Source organism: Camellia sinensis, chromosome 3 (assembly GCF_055761805.1).
Source record: "Camellia sinensis isolate YWXY chromosome 3, ASM5576180v1, whole genome shotgun sequence".
Classification (NCBI taxonomy): domain Eukaryota; kingdom Viridiplantae; phylum Streptophyta; class Magnoliopsida; order Ericales; family Theaceae; genus Camellia; species Camellia sinensis.
Genome location: NC_138963.1, coordinates 21703241 through 21724518, shown reverse-complemented (window position 1 = coordinate 21724518; position 21278 = coordinate 21703241). Strand labels below are relative to the sequence as shown.

The 21278-nt window shown below is 33.3% G+C and overlaps 2 protein-coding genes across 2 annotated transcripts; both read left to right on the top strand.

Moving 5' to 3' along the window:
- The first annotated feature begins 3091 nt into the window (after nucleotides 1–3091).
- On the top strand, nucleotides 3092–7864 carry LOC114269959 (diaminopimelate epimerase family protein). Its single transcript, XM_028211349.2, has 9 exons — nucleotides 3092–3577; nucleotides 3806–3973; nucleotides 4229–4299; nucleotides 4777–4834; nucleotides 5356–5535; nucleotides 6121–6205; nucleotides 6752–6811; nucleotides 7055–7128; nucleotides 7526–7864. The coding sequence occupies exons 1-9, from the start codon at nucleotides 3290–3292 to the stop codon at nucleotides 7640–7642; spliced, it is 1101 nt and encodes a 366-aa protein (XP_028067150.2). The 5' UTR covers nucleotides 3092–3289; the 3' UTR covers nucleotides 7643–7864.
- Nucleotides 7865–9319: 1455 nt separating this feature from the next.
- LOC114269958 (ATP binding microtubule motor family protein) lies at nucleotides 9320–17674 on the top strand. Its single transcript, XM_028211347.2, has 24 exons — nucleotides 9320–9535; nucleotides 9641–9826; nucleotides 10894–11023; nucleotides 11119–11274; nucleotides 11373–11710; nucleotides 11785–11923; nucleotides 12416–12513; nucleotides 12596–12752; nucleotides 12840–12909; nucleotides 12993–13069; nucleotides 13192–13245; nucleotides 13327–13407; nucleotides 13494–13605; nucleotides 13695–13781; nucleotides 14089–14264; nucleotides 14345–14506; nucleotides 14595–14702; nucleotides 14796–14954; nucleotides 15173–15256; nucleotides 15337–15542; nucleotides 16202–16303; nucleotides 16412–16521; nucleotides 16606–16757; nucleotides 17160–17674. The coding sequence occupies exons 2-24, from the start codon at nucleotides 9648–9650 to the stop codon at nucleotides 17376–17378; spliced, it is 3156 nt and encodes a 1051-aa protein (XP_028067148.2). The 5' UTR covers nucleotides 9320–9535; nucleotides 9641–9647; the 3' UTR covers nucleotides 17379–17674.
- Nucleotides 17675–21278: the final 3604 nt, after the last annotated feature.

The following is a 21278-nucleotide window of genomic DNA, read 5'->3' as shown; positions in this document are numbered from 1 at the left end:
GTGGGATGTTTGTGTGTCACGTTGTTTGAAAAGTGCACTAGTATCTTTTTAAAGTTTAGTTGTTTTTAACACGCGCAGTGTGAAATATGAATTCCTTACTAATTGTTTTTTTGACGCGTGACATAAAGACATGTAGTAATTTAATTAAATTGGATCCGCCATGTTAGAGTGTCACATGTCACGCTTAGGAAAAGTACATTAAAGAGTTTTTATGTGTGGGAAAGGTGGTGGGTGTTTGTGTGTCACGTTGTTCACTAGTAGCTTTTAAAGTTTGATTGTTTTTAACACGCGCAATATGAGATGTGAATTCTTTACTAATTGTTTTTTGGCGTGTGACGTGAAAACATGCAGTAATTCAATCAAATTGGATTTGTCACGCTAGAGTATCACAGGTCACGTTTAAGAAAAGTACACTAAGAAATTTTTAATTTTTTTAGAGTATCATAACATACCCGCCACGTTGTTACATTTGAAAAAAGTATACTAATGAGTTTTTTTTTTTTTTTTTAGTGTCATTTCATATCTACCACACATTTGAAAAAAGTATACTAAGGATGAGTAAAAATTCTAGAGTGTCACATCATACTTGTTACGTTGTCCCAACGTTAGAGTGTCACATTAATACCTATTTACATTGGAGTATCACACCATACGTGTCACACATTCCAATAAAAAAAATTCTCCAATTAATTAGTGAGGGTATATCTGTCTAACCAATACCCATCCATGTTTGAAAAAGGACTTACTGGTCACACACTACATTTAATAAGGACTCCTCAGTCAACCATTTAAAACTTAGGACCATGGTACAGAAGTTCCCAAAATAGGACTTTACAATAAATTTTTCTAAATTTTTTGTGTTAGATTATGACTTATATATATATATATTTATAGTTATGACTCAGAAAGTAGAAAATTATTTTAATTTTTTTTTATAAGGTGTATATGATACACATCATTTGACAGATGTGTAGCATAGTCTTTTCCTAAAATTAGGTATTAAGTTGTTGAGTAATGTTAAAAATCTCAAATGTTTTACTAATATTTTTACCAAATGTCTCATATGATGTAAGATTCACAAGATATAGGTATCGAAACCATATGAAATATTTAATAGAAAAGTTAGTAAAATATTTGGGATCCAGTCTTTTCCTAAGTTGTTTCTCTAAGCTTTAGATGTTTTAAAAAATTTACGATGATATTAGAGTTAGAATAGGATATTGTTTCATGTCAATAAATTCAGATAACCTAAAAATCAAATAAATGTACAAACTTTAATAATTTCTTAAGAAAATATCTTAAAGTTGTTTTATGATGTTTTGATTTTTTGAAATTTTCAAAATTACTTTTTTTTTTTTTTTGGTGGTTTTTGAAAATACAAAAGCACAAGGCACCTTTTTTTAAGGTCTGAAAAAAATATAATTGGTCCATATTTTTGACATAATTATATTTAACTTTTTTTTATAAAGTGGTCGAAACTAATACAGATGATGCGTGAATACTGAAATAAATAAAATAAATATATATTTATATAGAGAAATGATGATAATAATATTTTTTTATTTATACGACTAGCAAATTATTAATAAAAAATAGTCTAACTATTATATGAATTAAAATCTCAAAATAGATTAATATAATTGTATCAAAATATATGCTTTTTCACAAACTTCAGGATACATGAATGTGATTTAGCCAAAACAAAAACATTAAAAAAGAAGAAGGAGAAGACAAATTACAAATACACTTTTTAAGATTTGTTTAAAATACGGATTATCTTTTATGATTTGAAAAATTATAAATACTCCCTTTTTAAAAAAAATGATTTAACATAATTAATTGAAAAACTAAAAACTGCTCTCATAGGCAGTGATAAAATTGTTAGAATTATTAATTGATCATTAAAAATTGTTAATTAATTTGATAATTTATTAATAAAAGGCCTATTTATTATGAAATTAAAAATGTTAAAAAACGAGATATAATTTATAGAAGGACAAGAGAAAATTATATTTTAAGCAAATCGATAGAGGTGAGCATGGTCCGGATTGAATCGGATTGGGGTAAAATCAGAACCAATTCGTTATCTACGGTTTCTGAAAAATTGGAACCAATCCAATCCGTTTAAATCATGGAATCAATCCGAACCAATCCATTTAAATACGGATTGGATCGGTTTAGAACCACGGATTCACATAATTAAATAACAAAAAAAAAATATATATATATATATATATATATATATAACACTTTAATTTCATAAAAATATAAATATAGCGCTATATCAGTTCCACAATAGCAACATGTTTTTCTATAATAGTGATATACTGTTCTAGAATTTAAACAACCATAAGAAAACTGGTTTCACCATAAGTATTTAGACCATTACAAATTAAAACTAAAAACTAACAAACAAAAGTAATAAAAGAAGATATTATACGATTTTAGGTTTGAATTTAGATTTTATATAGAATAAGAGAAGATACTATGGGGGAAGATGTATAATAAAAATATAGACTATTTGTATACGGTCCGAATCGGTTCTAATCCGGAACCGTGGGGTTCAATCCGGAACCAATCCGTGGACTACGGATTTTTAATTCTTCAATCCGGAACCGAATCGCGGATTCAAAAAACCAATCCAAACCTATCGGATTGGACTGGACTGGATCGGCTTATAGATTTCACGGATTCCTTGCTCAGCCCTACAAATCGAGGAGTGTAGTTGTAATTTATCATTTTTAAGCATTCAGATTAGATGTGGACTTGGGGTCATTGCTGTGCCTTTGAAATGCATTATGGGCTTATTTTTATGATCTGAACAGTTTATTTTGTAGGATTTGTTGAGTACTTCAAACTTACAAAAAATCATATTAATCGGATATCAATAATTATATGATCGAATTATATATTTTTATACTATTTTTCAAAAGAAAAACTTCTTGTTTATTTTTTTAGTTATCAATCATTTAGTTATTGGTATCCGATTAATATAATTTTTGATAGGTATAAAGTACTCAACAAACCTTACAATATGAATGGTTCAGATTATAAAAATAAATCCATAATGTACCACAAAATGAGGCACAACAATTCCGATGCTGCTGGACCTAGACCACAATATGGAGCCCAGATAAAGCCCAAGACCAAGTCGAGCATTAGATGAAACAGCACTGCGCCACCGCCCCTACCAATTTTCTTCTGATTCACCGTCATATTCTCACACAGAAGTCGCTTCCTTTCCTTGCGAGTCTACAAAGAGAAACAGTACTTTACAGTTTTGACGGCCATGGCCATAGCAGCAACCACCTCACTTTCTCTCTCCTCCCCCACTCGCCGTTCTCTCTCCTCCTCCATCACCATCTTTCGCCAAACCTCTTTTTTCCTTTCTCTCCATCCAAACAGTCTCAGATCTACCACTGCTACTGCTCTACGATACCCTTGCCTTCGTATTTCAGCTTCTTCAATGAGCATCGAAGCCCCCGAGAAAGACTCGCGTACCTCTTTTCTCGATCGCAAACAAACAGGAATCCTTCACTTCGTCAAGTACCACGGCCTCGGCAACGACTTCATTCTGGTAAACCAAAATTTCATGCTTGGCGGCTGGGACAATACAGGAAAATTAGAGAATTCAAAAAAAAAAAAACAAAACAAAACAAAATTTGTGAATTTGGAGGCCGTTTGTTAGTAGCATTTTGTAATCACTTTAATTGATTTCGAAAGTAATTTTTCCTCCTTTTTTTTTTGGGATAATCAAATGTTATGTCGTTGATTAGTGTTTGGTTTCGTATTTGATATTGTTTAGGTTGATAATCGCGATTCAATGGAGCCTAGAGTTACTCCGGAGCAAGCGGTGAAGCTATGCGATCGAAACTTTGGAATTGGTGCTGATGGCGTGATCTTTGCTATGCCAGGGACCAATGGCACTGATTATACAATGAGGATTTTCAATTCTGATGGTAGTGAACCCGAGGTAATTCGATTTTCTTTGAATTTTTGATGCATTGTCTCGGTATTGAAATTAAGCTCAAATATATGCCCAATTATAAGTTAGTTTTTTTGATTACTTAAATTAAATGTTTGAACTAGGTTACTTTCATGTTTATTTGATCACCAAGTGCTTACGTGGCTTGAGTTGAATACGCAATTGTGGACATTAGGTTCCTTTTGTCATAGATTAAACTATTTTTTTTTGTTTTAAGATAATTAATTGTTTTTCTTGATATAGATGTGTGGTAATGGAGTCCGATGCTTTGCTAGATTCATTGCTGAGCTCGATAACTTACATGGGAGGCACAGGTATGGTTATAAGCTGCCTTCATGTTATGATATTTCCATTACCAAAATTTTACATGTGAACACAGCTCACTGTTGTCTCATACGCTAGTCAAGTTTTTAGAAATGTATTATTATGGCTCCGTTCATTGAATTTTTTGTCAGGGTTAGAGAAGTGACCTTTCATTTCTGGCTCTCCTCGTTTATTTCAGTTTTTGTGAAAGTTGATGAGATTTAATTCTAAAGTTTAACTTGGTCTATATGTAAAAATTGTCTTTCATGGATCCTTAACAGTTATGCTCATTAATTTGATATAGAAGTAACTTCTGTATAAGGATGTTGTAATTAGCAGATAGATATTTTTTCCAAACAAAAGATAGGTTGTTAGCAATTTTGTTATCCCATCAATACTAATGTGTTTTCATGCTATTAATTCTAAATCTTAAAAGATTTTGTAAAGTATCAAGTATAACTCTTGTTTTTCTCCCTGAAAATTTGCAGTTTCACTATACATACGGGTGCTGGTCTAATTGTTCCCGAAATTCAAGATGATGGGAAGGTAATTTCTTTAAAAATATTGAATTTATCAAATAATTTGGTAATTATCACTTTTTTTATTCTTCCATATTTTGTACCTGGAAATACTATACAAGACTATTGGAACAACACATTTATGTATGAATTATAATTCTCATGCCACTATTACATACATAGCTGGGACAATTTCACAAATCAATTTGAAAGTTCCAAACTATCCCATCATGATGCTCTTCTCCACCACCTAGCCCCTTCATCAGTTATATAGGTTTACTTGGTGGACCATTCTAGCATATTTTTCATTATATAGGTTTACTTGGTGGACCATTCTAGCATATTTTTCACAACTCATAATTTAGTCTTTCCTTGCTGTGCCATTTGACAATGCTATAAATTTTGTCTTGAATGCATTGAAAAAGCACGCCTATGATTAACATGGAAACTTCTTTCTTCAATCATAACAAACCAGCTCTTTTTTTTATATATATTTTTTATTATTATAAGTTCTACAATTTCTTGATACATTTTTGTTGCAAATTTTAGGTTAGAGTTGATATGGGTGAACCCATATTGAAAGCATCCAATGTCCCTACTAAGCTACCTGCAAATGAAGGACAATCCGTTGTAAAATCAGAACTTAATGTAGATGGAGTAACCTGGAATGTGACATGTGTCAGCATGGGAAACCCTCATTGTGTCACATTTGGTACAAAAGGAAGCCAGGTATGTATTCTGGTCAATTGTGAGAACAATTTATGAAAATCTTCCTCAAGTCTTGTTGAAGCGTTTGTTTTTTTGGTAATATCCTATTTTAAATGAATTTGGATAATGCTAACAATATAGTGAGTCACATGATTCACATCTTTTTTTCTATGATTAGGGACAATGTGAAAACTAATGAATTATTCTGAACAAGCCTTACGAACTTGTTTTATAAATTTAACCTTATTCAATGGTATTAATGAGCTACTTTTTAACTTCTGTTGAGCATTTTATGTGGAGTTTCATAATTAGTTTGGGTTATTTAGTGATGTACATCTGTAGCTGTTTAATCAATTAATCTTAAGCTAGTTGTCCTTGACATGGCAATTACCTAATGAATCTTTTCTAAAATCTGCCTTTTGGCGATGTCCCACACAGTAGTTAGAAATCTTTTGCAATCAATGGGGGAAAACATTGACAAATTGCATATATATTTCACAAAAGAATGTTTTTTTTTTGGTTGTTGTAATATTTGTAATATTATACCTTTCTCATTTTTATTGCGTTGCTGAGTTTATGCTCTGCCCTTGGTGTCTTCCTAAATAGAATCTGCAGGTTGATGAATTAAATTTAGCTCAAATTGGTCCAAAATTTGAGCATCACGAGATGTTTCCTGCCCGAACTAACACAGGTCAGATTTTGCCTATCCTTGTTTAATTTTGTGTTTGATGCTAGTTTTGGAGCATGAGGTTCTAATCAAGCTACCCAAATTTCGTTGGCATGTTCTTTCTAATGAAATATTTACTCATTAGAAAGAACCCCATTGATGATATGTCTTTATGAACACAATAAAATTAGGGCTTTCTGTTTCCTTTTCTGGATGGATCTGCTAAACAAACTAAACTGAACCTGCAAATTAGTGGTAGCAAAGTCTTTAGAATTGTGAAGAAATCAGTTGCTTTGGAAAGCAGTTAGTTTCTTGAATTCCCTCATTTCTATGGGAGCTCTTCTTTTTGGTTTGTAGCCATTCTTCTTCTTTTTCTAATATTTTTAGAGAATATGTCTCTCTTGCTTGTTAGTTACATTATATGCGAGGTAAATGTGGTGTTCTAATGAGAATGATATATGCTACTTTCAATTGTTTTGGTGTTTCCCCCATTTTTCTTAATATTTTTTTTTCCCATTGTGTTACTTCATGCATTTTGTTTCATTGATCATTGTTATGTTGAATTTGCAGAATTTGTTCAAGTCTTCTCTCGTTCACATCTAAAGATGCGTGTGTGGGAGCGTGGGGCAGGTTAGCTTCCTTAGTTGAGGAATACATGAATGTGTGTCGTCGTTGGTGCTGCTTAATAAATATTCCACATCTATTTACTGGAAGACATGAATGAATCAACATTCCGCTAGTCTAGACTGACTCTCTCTCTCTCTCTCTCTCTCTCTCTCTCTCTCTCTCACAGTATCATCATCATTATTGGTGAAAAATGCAATCCCTCTTTTGTTGGTTATCTTTGAACCTTATGCTGGTGGCTTGTTGTAGGAGCAACACTTGCCTGTGGAACTGGAGCTTGTGCCGTGGTGGTTGCAGCAGTTCTTGAAGATCATGCTGGGAGGGTAAGTTTTGGATGCCACGGTTCATTAAATATATTGAAGCTGTTCTCTGGAATTTCACACACAAAAAAAAAAAAGAAAAGAAAAAAATAAATGAAATGATCTCTTGTTTTTGGCATTTTAAGTAAGTGTGTTCTGTTGCACAATCTCTTCTTTAGGTTTTCAAGAGGGGATAACTACTGTTTTTCATGGCCCCTTCTACTGTTTTTGATAGTGGCCTAATTTGTTGTGATGGATTTGTATGCAAGGAAAAAGAAAAAGGAAAAGAAATGATAACGTTTCCTTATAGGCTTGTAGTTTCTGATGCGTTTCGCTCTTTATATTTGCACTCATGTCCGCTTGTTTGTTTTTTGCTCTCTCTCTCTCTCACTCTCTCTCTCTCTCTCTCTCCTTAAAGCAGAGTTGTACTGTTGATTTGCCTGGAGGGCCACTAGAGATTGAGTGGAGTGAGAAAGACAACCGTGTGTATATGACTGGCCCAGCTGAGGTAGTGTTCTATGGATCAGTGCCCCTATGATGTTATCTTCAATTTCTTCACATTCTGTGAAGATTGTTTGTAATAAACTCACCTGTACTTTGTAGAAATGAAAGATTTTAAGGTTTGAGTATGTTTGTCTGGCTTTAGGAGAGTTGAATGTCTGTAGCCATTTTTTTAAAGCTTTTTTTGGTATATCACAAGGGGATGGATTTTGCCCACTATTTCTCTTTAAATTGTAAAGTCATATTGGAGGGTTTGCCATCTTTTCTTCTAATTGTGTTATTTAAGATAGTGTTTGGTAGAGTTTTAGAATTATGATTTAAGAATAGAATTATATTTTGAATTTATGAGTTTTGAAATTATGATTTGAGTTTGAAAATTTTGTTTGATTATGAGTTTTGAATCGAGTTTGAAATTTTTGATGTGATACGGGATATTTGATTCAAAAACTTTCAACTCATAACTAAACATACAACTTAAAATTCAACTCAAAGGTTATGAAAAATTTTAAAAAATTATGAATTTTTTTTATTTAAAATATAAAAATAACAGGTGTAAAAAAAAAAAAAAAAAAAATACGAACACTATTCTGGTCAACCGTCTGAGGGGACGTTCAGGAGGATGACTGGGTAGACGAGTTTTTGCCAGTGGGTAATTTTTGAAACTTGTATCTAAACACCACACTCAAATATGAGTGTAGAATCATGTTTAAAACTCCAAGCCAAACACAACCAAAGTTTTATTTTTTTATTTTTATTTTTGAGTTTGTGGTTTAATTTCACGTCCTTCTCTCTCTCTCTCTGCGCTATCCAAAAGGCGACTTGAAGAGATTATTGTGATGTTATGAATGTTATTTACACTTTTTTTTTCCTCTAATTATTGAACTTAACGAAAAGAAGAATTTCATGTTTTATATCTCATTAAAATGTATTGCCTGTTATAAAATTAATGAAATATTAAACACAGTATAGAGAAATATGTTCTTCAGGAACTTTATAATTACCCCCTTTCTTTTTAAGGGTTGACCTAGTTAATGATCATCCAAGAATATTTTTTATTTTAACTCATGCATATTTACAGCCCTCTCATTTCATTCTATTCACTTCTATATCTCACAACTGGTAATTTGAATTTACAGTGGTACTTCTAAGGACTAAACTGCAAATAATTATCTTCATACTTGATACGTCAAGTGACCAGATGTTTTAGCAAGGGAAAATAACAATTCACGTAAGTCTGAAAAATAAATGTCAAATTATTAATAAATTTTACAAACATTAATATTTAAAGTTTCAAATTTTTTTTTGAACCTGTAATTATTTTGAAAAGGTACCCATTGAATTGTAATTTCTCTCTTATTAATACATTTTATAACAGTACCCTTCTTATTGAAAATGATTTTGTTAAAAAAATTGTTCTTCTACATAAAAATGTGTATAATAAATAATGTAAATTTTTTATGCATTTTTACCGTGTAATTGACAACAACACACGTTAACAAGGTTTATTAAAAAAGTAAAAGTATATTCAAAAATTTAATTTTATAATTCAATTATAAATGTTAATAAAAAATTATTGAATTAATGCAAAGCTTATAAAGGTATAATTTTCATTAGAATATTCACCACTTATTTCTAATAAAAAAAAAAAAACCCTTTATTTTTCCAAACGCGCCGCTAATTTGAATTTTTATAAAAAGAGCCCACTTTTTGAAAATGGCGAAGACTCTGCGCTCTCATCCTCAACGGCTATCTACTACTACAAATACCTCAAATAGCCGTTGCAAGTCCCACTCTCTCTCTCTCTCTCTCTCTCTCTCTCTCTCTCTCAATTTTCAAGCACAGCAGCACACCGAAACACAAAATCCTATAGAGAGAAACAAAGAACTAGCGCTCATTCTAGGGTTACAATCCAAATCAAGAACTCCAATCGGTAAACTCAATTTAACATGCATGTAGAATTTGATCTTTTTAGTATTTTTCATTTCCAAATGTTGATTTCAATTTTTTTAATATTTTTTATTTTTGTTAATGGCAGATTAGGAATGATGTCGCTCACTCCGGATCAATTTAGAAAAGTAGGGTTAGGGGTATCCCCATCTCCCTCACCATTTTACACTCCTAGACCTGAAAGGCGTCGTGCAGACTCCAGAGTGTTCGAATTGAACTCGAATAGGCAGGACAAAGAGCGGGAGGTCAACGTTCAAGTTCTGCTTAGATGCAGGTAAGTTCTGATTGATATATGTATGTATACGTGTATAAGTATAATGTATTTCAATTGTGTTTATGAATTTGAAATTAGAATACGATAAATGGGTGATGGTGGGTAGTTCAATTTTACACTCCGTTTGGATGAGTGATTTGGTCAGGAATGAAGAGAAAGAAAACTTTTTTATCATGTTTGGTTAGTAAGTTAGATGAGAAATGGAGAAATTGGGTGATGGTGGGTAGTTCAATTTTACACTCCGTTTGGGTTGAGTGATTTGGTGAAAAATGAAGAAAAGGTAACTCTTTTATCATGTTTGATTTATAAGTTAGATGAGAAATGGAGAGAAATTGTGAGAAATGTAACTCTCTTGTTTCATAGGTTTCATTTCTCACCAAAAGTGGTGAGCGGTAAGAAACAATTTGATGGGTAGTTCAATTTTATACTCCAGTTGAATTGAGTGTTTTGGTGAGAAAGGAAGAAAAAGAGAACTCTTTTATTGAGTGATTTGGTGAGAAATGAAGAAAAAAATAACTCTTTTATCATGTTTGGTTTATAAGTTAGATGAGCAATGGAGAGAAATTGTGAGAAATGTAACTCGTTTTACAGGTTTCATTTCTGACCAAAAGTTGCGAGATTTGGTGAGAAACAATTTGATTGGTCGTATAGTTTTTATAATACCGAGATTGCCCATTAAAATACAAACGGATAAAAGATAAATCTCACCTACATCTCTATATCATACACTTTTCTTTCTTACTCATTGAAACATGATAGCAAGAAAATATAATCTTTTCTTCTCTTTTCTCACCTAGGTGAGAGAATCATTTCTTTCCTTTTCTCACCCTACGATAATACTCACCTCTGATTTTTATACTTTTTTTTTTTCTTTCTTCTTTTTCCTTTTTTTACTTTTAAGATGGGTTTTATTGACATGTGGAAAGTAGATTGAGAAATTAAATAAACAATTTATAGGTTACAATCTTAATGGGGATCAATTTCATAATTTTTGTAATGACATAGATACTGTTTCTGCAGCAGTAATGTTTTGGTTCATAATTTTCACATACAACTTCAATTTTTAGGCCATTAAGTGATGATGAGCAAAGGTTGAACGTGCCAAGGGTAATAACATGTAACGAGCACAAAAGAGAAGTCAATGTTCTGCAAAGTCTAGCTAACAAACAAGTAGATAGAATTTTCACCTTCGATAAGGTATGCATCTTTCTCTTAATGAATATCAAAGTCCAACGTTAATAATATGTTTTCCTACATTTTATTAACTAATCTTGCTTGGATAATTTTCTAAGGTTTTTGGGCCCAAAGCACAGCAAAGATCAATATATGATCAAGCCATTGTCCCTATTGTAAATGAAGTTCTTGAAGGCTTCAACTGCACTGTCTTTGCATACGGGCAGACAGGCACTGGCAAAACATATACAATGGAAGGAGGGATGAGGAATAAGGTATTAAATTGTTTTATGACTTCATACTTACTTCAATGACCCACAACAATTACTTACTTTTTCTCTGGGCATGCAAAATTCTGTTTCATTTGTCATAGGGTGGTGAACTGCCTGCTGAAGCTGGTGTTATTCCAAGAGCAGTTCGCCAAATTTTTGATACACTGGAGGCACAAAATGCTGACTATAGTATGAAAGTGACCTTCTTGGAACTTTACAATGAAGAAATTACTGATCTTTTGGCTCCCGAAGACTACTCTAGGACTTTTGAAGACAAGCAAAAGAAACCCATTTCCTTGATGGAGGATGGGAAGGGCTGCGTGATTTTAAGAGGCCTTGAAGAAGAGGCTGTATACAGTGCAAATGAAATTTATAACCTCCTGGAGCGAGGAGCAGCCAAAAGGCGTACAGCAGATACCTTGTTAAACAAACGCAGCAGGTAGGCATTATTTGTTAATGATAATATTGAATTTAGAAAATCCATAACAAATGGACCATGTTTTTCTGTTGCAGCCGTTCTCATTCTGTATTTACTATAACCATCCATGTAAAAGAAACAACTGTTGGAGATGAGGAGCTCATTAAATGTGGCAAGCTTAATCTTGTAGATTTGGCAGGATCAGAGAATATTTCTCGTTCAGGTGCACGAGAGGTATGATAATAGCTTAGATTTTGCTCTGGAAATTGTTTTTTAGGTCATTTACAAAATTTGGACAGGGTGTTAGAAATTCTATTGAGCTGCAGAACCATACAACTTTTTTCTGTCCACCCCTGCTTCACCACCATATATATATATATATATATATCTATTATAACTGAAAGAACATCCCATTCCTTTGGTTTGATCCTTCTCATTAAAAGGCAGCATGCTTGAATTACGAATGTTTTCACTCGAATAATGAAAAATGTATTGTTCTTTTGTTTTAAAACCTTATGAAGATTACAAAGATTAGCCATAGCATGAGAATGCTCTTTTTGTATTCTTTTCCCAATATTTGGTGTCTAATAACACTTGAATTTCGTACTTGAATGCATTTCAATATCATCTTGTCAAATAACTGACTCAGTTTACGATTATTAGTCTATTAATTCTACACTTGGAATAGCCATGTAATTTTTAAGAAGTTTTGTGATTTTCACACAGGGTCGTGCAAGGGAAGCAGGAGAAATAAACAAAAGTTTACTCACTCTAGGCCGTGTCATAAATGCACTCGTGGAACACTCTGCTCATATACCTTACAGGTTTTTGCTGATGTCATTTATTTCCATCCCCCATTTGTTGATGGCTTTTATTTTTTGTTAACATCCTCCTCTGATGATGCAGGGACAGTAAGTTAACAAGGTTGCTAAGAGATTCACTGGGAGGGAAAACAAAAACTTGCATCATTGCAACAATTTCTCCAACTGCTCAGTGTTTGGAGGAAACTTTAAGCACGCTAGATTATGCCTGTCGTGCTAAAAATATAAAGAACAAGCCAGAGGTATGCTTGGCTATTTCGTTTTCCTGATTTTGTGTTTCTTTTGTTTGTGTACTTTCTGTTGAATTAATAGTAAAACTTACTTTGCAGGCAAACCAAAAAATGTCCAAAGCTGTGCTGCTCAAGGATTTGTACTTGGAAATTGAAAGAATGAAACAAGGTTTGATAATTCACTTGCATTTAGTAATTATTGTGTAACAAATATAATCCAGGCTAATATTTTTCTTTATTAAAACCAAACAGATGTTCGAGCAGCTAGGGAAAAAAATGGCGTATATATTCCACATGAGAGACATGCTCAGGATGAAGCTGACAAGAAGGTAATTGTTACAACAGTCTTGTTCTCTGAGTTACATTTGTTGCTATAAGTAGACATATGCAACATAGACAGTGAGTGAGACATTATAATGTAGTTTTAATAACTTAACTTCTAAACCTGTAGGCAAAGAATGAGAAGATAGAGCAATTGGAGATTGATCTAAACCTCAGTGCGAAGGTATGACTTGGTTGGTTTATTTTGTTCTCTCTAAAATCATTTGGACACCTTTATAAATAATTGTTTATATCATTGTTGCAGCAAGTTGATAAATTTCGAGAGCTCTATCTTACAGAGCAAGAAGAGAAATTAGAGTTAGATAGTGAGCTCAAATGTTGCAAGGTATAAACCATCGCTTGCACTGGAATTTTTGGTTTTGCTACTTAATTGCTTACAGTCATGTATCTGATCTCAACTTATTCCTTCAGATAAATCTGGAAAACAGTAACAAGGTCTTGGAGGATCTTCAAGAGAAACACAAGGTGGCCATTTCAACACTCAAGGAAAAGGAGTTTATCATCTCCAAACTTTTCCACTCAGGTAAATATACTGAGTTACATTTCACATATCATATACCTCATATTTGCATAATGACTGATTAATGTGTGAAATTTTCAATGTACAAACAGAAAATTCGTTAATCGACCGTGCGAAGGAGATGCGTGCCAATTTGCAAATTGCATCAGAAGACATATCTGCTTTGTTTGCAAAATTAGGTATTTAAAATGTTATTTATTTATTTATTTTCATTTTCCTTGAATGTTGTTTAATAGCTGTTGGTCATCAATCTTTTCCTTTTCAAGGAAATGATTTCTGTCTTTAATAACTGGAGAAGTGTTCTGATGATTTTTATTTTTTATTTTTGGATAACATGTTATGTGAAAATAAGAAACTAAGCAGCATCTCTTATTGCCCATATGTTTTTTGAACTTGTATGTGCTTAAATGCGTTAATGTGCTTCCTTCCTTCTTGTGCTTTAGCTGCATTGCTTTCAGGCACTCACTGACATTACAAGTTCTACAGATCAGAAAAATAAATTAGAAGCAGAAAACCAAGGGCTGCTTCTGAATTTTGGTTCACAGCTTGATCAGAGCTTAAAAGACCTGCACAAGACCATCTTGGGTTCAGTTTCTCAACAACAGCAACAATTGAGATGCATGGAGGAACATGTCTCTTCATTTCTTGCTAGTAAATATGACGTATGAACTGAAAGCTGATGCCTCTTTCATATGTTAAACTTGCCAGTTAATTTTGTTAATCTTACATCGTTTTCTCTCAGGCCACTCGGATACTAGAATCTAGGATTAATAAATTGACGGAGATAAATACTTTGGGAGTGACAACCTTGAAGGAGCTGGCTGATTCATTACAAATGAAGGCTACTTTGGACCTCGAGCAGATAAAGTCTACAATGTCATGCCAAATAAGTGCACTTGAAAATGTATGAAGTAACAGGAAACAAGCTTAAATAGTTATAAAATACTGATAAAAATATCATGCTAAGTTAAATGTTGTGCTTTTATTTACAGTTTCTCAAAACTGTGGTTTCGGAGGCCAAGTATGCTGTTTGTGATATCCAAAATACTCTTAATGAGCAAAAGCAGATATTGGCTCTCTCAGCTCAACAACAACAAGAGGTATGTGCATTTGTATTATTTGTCTCCCTGATGTTTAAACTTTTTTCTTTGATCATGTCGATCCTAATTTGTTAAAGCATGTGGAAAATGTAGGGATTGCATCGGAGTATGGCTTCAGCAGAAGTGATTTCAAGAGCAACAATTGATTTCTTTAATGACCTCAGCCATCGTGCTTTTCAACTCAAGGCACTACTTGAAGAAAGCCAAATTGATAAATCTCACCAACTGGCAACTTTTGAGAGGATGTTTAAGGTGGAGTATGCCTTGAGAATGCAGTTTGGACTTCCTACACTAATAAGGGTTAAAGGAGTAATGCTACCCCTAAAACATTAGCCCTGAGTTTACCCATACTGATGTGGATCTTATTTGGTTGATTCACAAACTAAATTTAGGGATGATGTTTTAGGGGTCTAAAGCATTTTCTGGGATTGAAGTATATTGAGTTTGTTTTTTGCTTTGCTGTTAAACAGGAAGAGGCTGCTAGAGAAGAGAAGCAGGCAATGGAAAAAATTGCGGCAATATTAGCATCTCTTACAGCTAAGAAAACAGCTATGGTGAGTATTTTTTTTACTACATTTCTTGCCAAAATTAATAGGTAGAATTGTTTGCTTGACATGTAAGAACCATATATCAGGTTTCGGAGGCCTCAAGGAACATTGAGGACTCCACTACACAAGGGAATAAGAGATTGCTGCAAGGAATATTCAGTATGCAACAAGTTTCAGGCGACGCAAAGGAGGAGGTGAATGTATACCTAGAGAAGGTGAAAAGACATTTTTTGGAAGACACATTTACATCTGCTGAAACTAAAGCTACAATGGAAAGTTGCCTCCAGGAATGGTATGCTTACATTTTTCTGTTTGTAAATTTTGGTGTGCAGGAGGAATTAATTTTGAAAAAGTCTAGGAACACACAACTGGACACAAACCCTCTCACATGAGGTGTGTCCCACCTTTTTGCGAGGCCTACACACGTGGGAGAAAGTTATGTCCGGTTCTGATTGGTTTTTGTGCAAGTAGACGAATTGATAAATTTTTTAGGGCGAAAACAAACTGCACTGAGAAATATGAAGAATAAATAATGTTTATATGATGGCTTGCATTGCATTTGAGAAAGGCATGCAGAGGAATAATTGAACTAGTAAAGAAGTAACACAAATATCAAAATATTGATACGTGTTGTTAACATAAGATAAAATGCAGAACTAATTAAAGCATTTGAAAACAGGTCAAAATATTGAATATCAAAATATTGATAGGTGTTGTTAACATAAGATAAAATGCACAACTAATTAAAGCATTTGAAAACAAGTCAAATTACAGTACAGATGGATAGTGTCTTCTTCTTTTTTTTTTCTTTTTTTTTTTAATAAAAAAATGTATTTCTAGCACCCTGAGTATTGCCCTAAGGCTTTGGACTAAAGTTGCAAGTTATATTCATTACATTCAAGTGCATTTAATAGTTCTGCCAAGTAATTTTGTCTTCCTTTGAATTTGCAGCACAAATATGGTCAATTACTCTGGGAGGCAGTGGGAAAAGGCAGAGTTATCCATCAACCATCTGAACAAGACCAGTATTGCAGAGATAGAATCTGCTGTAAAGTAAGTCTTCCGTTCCCTCGTTTGTCAGATTTTCTAGTAACCTTTTATTTATTTATTTTTAAAAATGTTTTTGGTTTTCTTATCATGTTCTTTCTCTCCCCTGAACAGGGAAAAAATTTGTGCGAACCAAGCTGCATATGAAGAATTTGTCGCTAGATCCTCATCCATTAATGCAGAATACGAAGCTAAAGCCTGTGACACACAGGCAGCTGTTAAGGGTAATTAAATCCCTATATATTTTAATTTTTTTTTTCTCTATTTATCAATCAATGAAATCAAGTGGAAATATTATGAACTTGCAGATTCGCTGATGCTGGACCAGGAAACCAAGGAGGAGATAGACTCCATGTCTTCCTTGTGCTTGAATCAGCTTAAGTGTGTCGGGGAGAATCATACTGAAAGCATAACAAATATCAGAAACCAAGCGGGGCAGTGTCTGAGGAAAGATTATTTGGTAGGCTTGCTTGCTTGATATATCTTTCTTAATGTGAGAATAATTTTATCAGGAAAATATTCTTATGTCTCGGGGTGTTAAAAAGTAGCTAGAAGCATGGACACGCAATTTTTAGGCTTAATCAAGAAAATGGTTTTTAGGCTAAGAAGCATGGACACGCAATTTTCAAAAAATGCACGCATAATTTTATATTGAACTTGCATGTCTTCAAAAAATGGATTTTAGACACCTAAGAAAGTTTCATGTTTCGACAAATCTTGAACTTGCATGTCTTGCCCCTTTTAAATCACTGGACTGATGAAAGCACACAATCTGAAAATTGGTAGTTCGATTGTTCCAATGGAGAGTTTATTTATTTTGCTTGGGAACAGAGAGTTTATTAAATAGTGTAATTCTGCACAGGTTGATCAGCATACTGGTACAACTCCGAAGTTGAAAATAATTGCAGTGCCTAGCTTGGCATCCATCGAGGAGATGAGAACGCCTGCTGTTGGAGATCTTATGGCAAATTTTACCAGACCAAATTTGGGCTGTACTGAAAGCAAGATCCAACAACAACAAGGGCAGTGTGTCGGAGCATCACCTAATAGAACTCCTTTTGCAGATGTCAATTTCTCTTAATGAGCTCCTTGATAAGAATATGGAAAACTTGAGCAGCTTCTTCTGTTGTATGTTGTTGGATGTGTCTTAAATTCAACTGGTGCAAACACACACATATTCATCAACTGATGAGTTATATGGTTTGCCAATTCGGAAAGCTGAGGTTGGCTTTATGTTTAGTCCAAAATGTATCTTATAAAGTACTGTAATTCTTTGTGTTTGGGTGATGCAAATTTATTTTTTCGTTAAACTTGGATGAAACCTCATGTACAGTTACCAATTTATATAATGCTGTATAAAAGAGCAGTTTAAAGAAAGAATAATGCTAGGGATCATTAAAAAAATATCATGAAAGATTCTCCACTAATCAAGGGATAAAAAATCTTCACGATAAATTTTATGATATATTTTTCATGATCCCTAGCATCAAAGTTTTCTAAATTGGACACAATTTTAAATGATAAATTAAAAATTGAATTAAATTATTTAATGATGTCAATATTTATTTATTTTTTTAACAATAAAGTGTGATTTTACGAAAATGTTTATGCAATTTCATTAAAATTTAGGAAAGATAAGTGTAATTTAATCAATAGATAGTTTAATCTGACCTGCACTAGTTAGAGCCCCAACATGAGGGACAACTTTTTGGGGGAATTGAATAAAAAAATATCTTAATATTGTACGTTTAAAAAAAATACTAATTAACTAATAATAAAAAAATACTAATCAATTAATAATAAAAAAATAAAAAACACACAATTTTTATTTTTGTATAAATTTAATTCTAATTAACTAATAATAAAAAATAAAAAAAAACACAATTATATATATTAGTCCCATGCAAAAGTAATATTACAACATTAATTTTTTTTTCTTTAAAACAAAAAAAAAAAAATAATTAGATTGAGAAGAGAGGAATTTGAAGATAAGACCTTCGGATCAGTAAAGAACACAATTACCATTTGAGTAATATACAATATATAATTACTATTTTATTTTATTTTTACGTATTAATTGCATACACATCACTTTCTAACTGCTACTATATCTATTATAATATCTAAAATGAAGTCTGCCGGTAGGATTGACAAAAAAGTGTTTCTTAATTTACATTCCCAAAATACCCACAAGAATTACATAATTTCACATTGGTTTACCTTTTGAACTTGCTTAACATTGCAATAATAACTGAAGGGAGGTAACACAAAATCCAAAATGACATCCCACATTTAAACTAATTCCGTTACTTATTCTATCATCGACACCAAGGCAGTTCCATTACTTCTCCATTTCTACTACGCATTTAAAATGATGTGATATAAAATAATAGTTCTACAGATCTTATGGTTGCAGCAAACGAGATCATGGCTTGACAATTCCAAAAAAGTAAACCTATTGGGATGATTTTAAACCACATGTTTTTCTGTATTTGACCATTTTTATTTTTCTGTTTTTTTCATTTTTTTTTAATTGGTAATTAGATTGATGAGGGTTACAATTGTCCAATCATGTTCATTTGATCTCTTGGGTTGAGTTGTCCTCACTCTTTTGAGTGAGTATCAAACTTTGTTCATGTGATCCAGTTCTCTTGATTGCTACCTAAGCTGCACGAGGTCAACATTGCCCAAAATTTCTATTTAAGCCAAGTTTGGCATGTGTCCAAAAAGTTAAAAAGTTAAAAAAATTATTCAAAAAGTTAAAAAGTTATCATTATTCATCAAAAGTCAAAAAGTAGAATTGCACAACTCTCAATCTTAATTTTTCCCTACATACTAATTTATACAATTTTTTAATACATATTTTTTCATAAAAAGTCAAAAAGTCTTCCTCAACTTTTTAGTCCAAAGAGTCAAAAAGTGCACTTATTTATGACATCCCAAACAACACCTTAAAATCCATCTCAATAGATCACTAATCCATATAATTCCAAAGCTCCAACTTAATTAGATGTTTTCCAACATGACATATAGTGTGGGTGTTTGGAAAGTGGATTTTTATGAAGGTTTTTTTAGTTGTAAGATATTATTGGATAAATTTTTTTTAGTGTTTGGGAAGATAGTTGGGTTTTTTGTGGTTGAATTTGATATTTGTGAGAGAAAAAATGAAATGATTATGGGATTTGATGTGATATTTTGTTTGGATTAATTTTTTTTGATTTTGCAAAAAGTTTATTTTTTAGTGTAAAAAATCAAAAAAAATCCAACACACAAACTTTCCAAACACCACCATATGTGTCACAGCCCAAACCCGGCCCTATGGGTTTAGCACTGTAACCGGCCAGTAATCCGAGATTACTGAAGGCCTGCAGAACAGTAGAACAATAAAACAGAGTACAGGGCCTGGTGGAAGCCAAAATAGTAAATAAACAATGTCCAATGAGCTGTGACAGTCTGTATGCAAAAAGGCTTTCATACGTTTATACATAAACAGTACAGAACAATATACACAATATTTACAATCATTCAGACTAGGGACTCATTCCCTAGATAACAGTACAGTAAACATTCAGTCTATACAGAACAGTAAGACAGTACAGAAGGGGGGAATCATAAAACACCCCTAAGCCTTAACATGATAGGCTTGGAACCTCGCACTGAGGCACATAGGCTGGCTTGACAAAACTGGAGTAACTAACGCTCCTAGCCGCGGTCTGGTGCCTGAACACCTACATATATATATATGAGCAGTGAGCTAAAGCCCAGTGAATAACATAATGCGTAAAGGGGTTAAGAATGAATGTCCTTACAGTATGAAAACAGTCCATTTAAACAGTATTTCAGTTATTCAGTCAGTACTGTCATATGTGGTACATCCATTAGCATATCAGTACAGTAAACAGTAGGTCTTAAAAGACCGAACAGTAATGATGGCCATCAGTCAGTAAACAGTAGTGGTTCCAACAAGGGAACCGACAGAGATCTCTGAAACAGTAACAGTAAACAGTAGGTGCTAAGGATGCCACAATACAGTTCAGAATATAGGACATACATTCATTCAATTAACAGTAATCAGTTCAGAAAACAGTACAGTTCAGTTGTTCAGAAGATAATCATTTGTGAAGATATCTTTACACAATCGTTACTCACAGAGTTTGGGCTACAGTATGCTAGAGCGTCTCCCCAGTCGCCAACCCTACACAGTTTACAGGTTGAACACACACTAAGCTACACAGCTGGGAAAGATAATAACTTAATCCCTAATTTGCCTCGGTGTATCCTACACCTATATCCTCAATAAGATGTCTTAAACTAGGCCTAAGAATGTCTAGAATGGGATGAGGATGCAGAGATGCACTTTTAAAAGCATTTTCAAATTTTTCCAGAAAACAGAGTCCCGCTCGAGCGGACATGCAACAAAGGTACACGCTCGAGCATCAACTTTCCCGCTCGAGCGTACTGTAAAAGTATTGGATGGGTGAAATCTCCGCTCGACGCCCGCTTGAGCTTGAGACACAAGACTCTGCTCGAGCGCCCAATCCTCCGCTTGAGCGGACTGTAAAACAGTGCAGAAAAATACTGGATGCTCGGATTCCATGCTCGAGCGTCACTAGTCCCCGCTCGAGCGGAAGTGCAAAATCTGGAAAACCCAGATTGCACCTCCAAGCTCAAACCAAGCTTTCACAATTCAAAACTCGACCTCTTGGGCTGAATTTCCAGAAAACATTTGTAAACACATAGAATAACATGGTTCAAAGCTCAATTTTGAGAAATCAAAGCCCAATGGTGTTTAATTCAAACCCAATTTCAAACCATTTTCATGAACATGGAGAACATGCAAACATGCATGGATTCAAATCAATTCAAAGCTTCAATTTGATGCTCTAAGGAGCCAATTGATCCAAAAACAAGTTGAAAACATGGACCATTACAAAATTATGGACATGCATGTGACAATTTGCCATGAACTCAACTCAAAATC